General features: G+C 38.5%; 1 protein-coding gene across 1 annotated transcript in view; it reads left to right on the top strand.

The window, feature by feature from the left end:
• Positions 1–3020: 3020 nt before the first annotated feature.
• The window catches only part of PKNH_0001100 (SICAvar, type I (fragment)), a gene marked incomplete at both ends in the record, with an annotated part of 6051 nt that continues 4109 nt past the window's right edge, over positions 3021–4962 (top strand). The window contains 2 exons of the mRNA XM_039113438.1: positions 3021–3131; positions 3270–4149. Of these exons, the coding sequence (XP_038970104.1) occupies positions 3021–3131; positions 3270–4149 (991 nt within the window). The remainder of the gene's footprint in view (positions 3132–3269; positions 4150–4962) is intronic.

Raw genomic sequence — 4962 nt, 5'->3', positions numbered from 1 at the left:
CCTAAACCCTAAAACCCTAAACCCTAAACCTAAACCCTAAACCCTGAACCCTGAACCCTGAACCCTAAACCCTGAACCCTAAACCCTAAACCCTGAACCCTAAACCCTAAACCCTGAACCCTGAACCCTAAACCCTAAACCCTAAACCCTAAACCCTAAACCCTAAACCCTAAACCCCTAAACCCTGAACCCAAAAACCCGGAACCCAAAAACCCGGAAACCAAAAACCCGGAACCCAAAAACCCGGAACCCAAAAACCCGGAACCCAAAAAACCCCGAACCCAAAAAACCCGGAACCCGAAAAACCCGGAACCCGCAAAACCCGGACCCCAAAAACCCGACACTCTACGTCTATGTTATTTTTTGAAGGAAGGAGGGAAAAAATGTAGAAACGAAGAAAAGCTGAAAAGGGGGAAAAAAGGAAAAAATGTCTTTTAGGAAAGGAGGCAGAAGAAGAAGGTTTAAGGAAGGAACAGAAAAGTCTTTTAGGAAGGAATAGAAAAGTCTTTAAGGAAGGAAATGCCTCTTAGGAAGGGAGGCAGAATAAGAAGGCTTAAGGAAGAAATGAAGTATGTAGGAAAGAAAAGAAGGACGGAAGAAAAGAAGGAAGGAGACGATTCTGGAGGAAGAAAAAAGGAAGGTTTAAGGAAGGAAGAAAAAGAACGGTTTAAGGAAGGAAGAAAAAAGGAAGGTTTAAGGAAGGAAGAAAAAAGAGTGGTTTAAGGAAGGAAGAAAAAAGAATGGTTTAAGGAAGGAAGAGTAAAGAAGGAAGTAAATGTAGTAATAAAGGAAGAAAAGAAGACGAAAGAAGAGTAAAGAAGGAATGTTTAATGAAGGAAGAGTAAAGAAGGAATGTTTAATGAAGGAAGAGTAAAGAAGGAATGTTTAATGAAGGAAGAGTAAAGAAGGAATGTTTAATGAAGGAAGAGTAAAGAAGGAATGTTTAATGAAGGAAGAGTAAAGAAGGAATGTTTAATGAAGGAAGAGTAAAGAAGGAATGTTTAATGAAGGAAGAGTAAAGAAGGAATGTTTAATGAAGGAAGAGTAAAGAAGGAAGGTTTAGAGAAGGAAGAAAAAGAATGGTTTAAGGAAGGAAGAAAAAGAACGTTTAACGAAGGAAGAGTAAAGAAAGGAAGTTTTTAGGGAAGGAAGAGTAAAGGAAGGAAGAGTAAAGAAGGAAGACTAAGGTAGGGATGAATGAAGGAAGGATGATTTAAGGAAGGAAGAGTAAAGAAAGGAAGAGTAAAGAAGGGAAGGTTTAAGGAAGGAATAGAAAAGTCTTTAAGGAAGGAGGGGAAGGAAGAAAATGAAGGAAGGGGACAATTTCGAAGGAAGAGTAAAGAAAGGAAGAGGAAAAAAGAAGGAAGAGTAAAGGAAGGAAGAATGAAGAAGGAAGGTTTAAGGAAGGAAGAAAAAAAGAAGGAAGAGTAAAGAAGGTTTAAAGAAGGAAGAGTAAAGAAGGAATGTTTAAGGAAGGAAGAAAAGAAAGAAGGTTCAAGAGTAAAGAAGAAAGGGTAAAGAAGTAAGGTTTAAGGAAGGAATTGAGGAAGGTTTAAGGAAGGAATTGAGGAAGGTTTAAGGAAGGAATAGAAAAGTCTGTAATGAGGACAGGAAGGAAATGTCTCTTAGGAAGGGAGGCAGAAGAAGAAGGTTTAAGGAATGAGGAGAAGGAAGGGGACGATTTTGGAGGAAGAAGAAAAAGAATGTAGGAAAGGAAGAAAAGAAGGAAGAGTAATGAAGGAAGAGTAAAGAAGGAAGTATAGTGAAGGAAGGACGTAAAGAAGGAAGTGAATGGAGAAGGAAGAAAAAGAATGGTTTAAGGAAGGAAGAAAAAGAAGATTTAAGGAAGGAAGAGTAAAAGAAGGAAGGTTTAAGGAAGGAATGTTCAAGGAAGAAAAAAATGAAGGACAGAGGAAGAAAGAGAAGATTTAAGGAAGGAATAAAAAGAATGGTTTAATGAAGGATGAGTAATGAAGGAAGAAAAGGAAGAATGGTTTAAGGAAGGAAGAAAAAGAAGGCTGGTTTAAGGAAGGAAGAAAAAGAAGGCTGGTTTAAGGAAGGAAGAAAAGAAGAAGGTTTGAGGAAGGAAGAAAAAGAGTGGTTTAAGGAAGAGTGAAAGAAGGTTTACAGAAGGAGTTTTAAGGAAGGAAGAGTAAAGAAAGGAAGAGTAAAAGAAGGAAGAGTAAAAGAAGGAAGAGTAAAAGAAGGAAGAGTAAAAGAAGGAAGAGTAAAAGAAGGAAGAGTAAAAGAAGGAAGATTAAGGAAGAAAGAGTAAAGAAGGAAGGTTTAAGGAAAGAAAAAAAGGGTTCAATAAGGAAGAGAGGAAGAGAAGAAATAGAAGAAAAAGGAGGAAGAGAAGAAGAAAAAAAAAGAAGAAAAGAAGAAAGAAAAGAAGAAAAGAAGGAAGAAATAGAAGAAAAGAAGGAAGAATAAAAGAAAAAAAAAGCCTCTAAGGAAGAAAAGAGAAAGAAAGAAAGAAAGAAAGAAAGAAAGAAAGAAAGAAAGAAAGAAAGAAAGAAAGAAAGAAAGAAGGAAGAAGAGAGAAGAAAAGAAGAAAAGAAGAAAGAAAAGAATAAAAGAAAGAAGAAGAGAGGAGGAGAAAAGAAGGAAGAAGAGAGAAGAAAAGAAGGAAGGAAAGTAAGGAAAAAAATGAAGGAAGAAGGAGGAAGTTTCTAAGGGAGAAAAGAAGGAAGTTCTGAGGGGAAGAGAAAGGAAGAAGAAGGAAGATTTAAAGAAGGAAAAGAAGGAAGTTTTAAAGAAGGAAAAGAAGGAAGGAAGAAAAGAAGGAAGCTTTAAAGAAGGAAAAAGAAGAAAGGAAGAGAAGAAGGATGTTTTAAAGAAGGAAAAGAAAGGAAGGAATAGAAAAGGAAAGAAGGAAAAAAAAAAGGAAGAGGAAAAAATATTCTTTTCCTTCTTCTTTTTTCTTTTTTTTTTTTTTTCCTTCTTAAATCTATATGTAATATATAATATATATGTAATATATATATAAATTTTTCCTTTTGGAACGACGGAGACACACAATGGCAACCGGCAACGACGGATTCCTGAAAGCATGGTTGGATAAGCATGCCAATGCAGCATCCACGAGTACGGGGAGTGTGGATGCCGAGGGGAAGGCCAAGGAAATTACCGTAAGTGCATACATATACATATACGCAGAAGGACGCACATGTATATATATGTACGTATGTATATATATGTGTATGTACATATATGTATGCATGTATGTATATGTATATATTCTCTTCTCCTCCTTCTTTTCTCTGTAGGACAAGTTGAAGGCGGAGTTGGAGGAAGCATGGAGTAAATTGAAGGAGTCCTTGACGAAGTCAGAGGCGAAGGAAATAAAGACGCTCTGTGGGAACGCTTTGGTGGAGCATGTGGAGAAGGCCGAGGGAAGCGGGAAGCAGGATATGCGAAATGAATATGTGAAAGATTTATGTAAGGGTTTAATGGGTATTCGTTATTTTATGAGTGGTATAAAGGAAGTAGAGAGCAATGGGGTAGAGGTCGAAAGGGGCCTCACCGAAGATAAATGGTTTGCTCGTTGTACCGTTGGTATGCTTGCCCTATCCGAAATTTATGGGGATCATTGTAAGCTAAACAGAGTGATAGACTATGTGGAACCACTGGTAGAGAATAATTTAACGATTCATGTGCAGAGGAGGGGCCTCGAAAGTTGGATGATAAAAAAATGTGAAGGAAAAGTGGATGCCAACGCTATAATGATTGGTAGAACAGTTCTTGGTGATCAGATCAAGGACTGGGTCCAAGAGAAGAGAGGAGGATCGGACACTTCGCCATGGAGAGTAAGACAGTTATGGAATAGCAAATGGAAGCATGTCTGCCCACGGGATAAGAGGAGTTCGATAATGACTTCAGATGAAAAAAGGGAAAAGTTAAATGAGAATAAGGACAGTATGGTACAATTGATGAAACTGGACAGCACTCAAAATGGTAGTGGTGCACAAGCATCTACCATAGCAGATATTTTGGCGGATCCGGACAATAATTACGCACTCAAGGAGGAAGTATTAAAACAAGTATTTATAGATGCAATGCAGGGCGACAGTGCTGCTGGAAGTACTAGTCCTTTTAATATGGCCAAGTTGAATGAGCACTTAAATAAGGAATATCAGAGAACATCAGGTAATTATTTCATTATTACACCCTTAAAATATTAATGCATTAATATAGTACATTATTAATGTAATAAGAAGGAAAGAAAGAAGAAAAAGGAATAAGACAGGAATGGAAGAAAGGGAACAAAGGGGAGGGAAAGTAGTAGAAGGGAAGGAAAGAGAAAAGAAAAGGAATAAGACGGGAATGAAAGGGGAATGAATGAAGGAAGAGGAATAAAGGAAAGGGAGTAAGACGGGAATGAAAGGGGAATGAATGAAGGAAGAGGAATAAAGGAAAGGGAGTAAGAAGGGAAGGAAATTAGAAGGAAAGGGAATGAAGGGGAAGGAAAGGGAGTGAAGGAAAAGGGGAAGGAATAGGAAGAGGAAGGAAAAGGGAAAGGAATAGAGTGAGGAAGGAGAAAGGATGGAGAATGGAAGGAATAAGAAGGGAAGGAAAAAGAATAAGAAGGAAAGGGGGAAGGATTAAGAAGGGAAAAGGAGAAGGGGAAGGAAGTGGAAGGGAAGGAAAGGGAAGGGAATGAAGGGTAAGGAAGGAAGGAAAAGGAGAAGGAAGGGGAAGGAAAAGGAGAAGGAAGGGGAAGGAAAAGGAGAATGGAAGGAAGGAATAGGAAGAGGAAGAGAAGGAGGTGGAAGGAATGAAAAGAAATAGAAGGAGAAGGAAAAGGAGAAGGAAAGGGAAGGAAAGGGAAGGAGGTGGAAGGAAAGAAGGAAAGGGAAAGGGAAAGGGAAAGGGAAAGGGAAAGGGAAAGGGAAAGGGAAAGGGAAAGGGAAAGGGAAAGGGAAAGGGAAAGGGAAAGGGAAAGGGAAAGGGAAAGGGAAA

This window comes from Plasmodium knowlesi (assembly GCF_000006355.2).
Source record: "Plasmodium knowlesi strain H genome assembly, contig: PKNH_00_6, whole genome shotgun sequence".
Lineage (NCBI taxonomy): Eukaryota > Apicomplexa > Aconoidasida > Haemosporida > Plasmodiidae > Plasmodium > Plasmodium knowlesi.
Note: the sequence above shows the minus strand (reverse complement) of the source record. Positions and strands in the feature narration are given on the sequence as shown.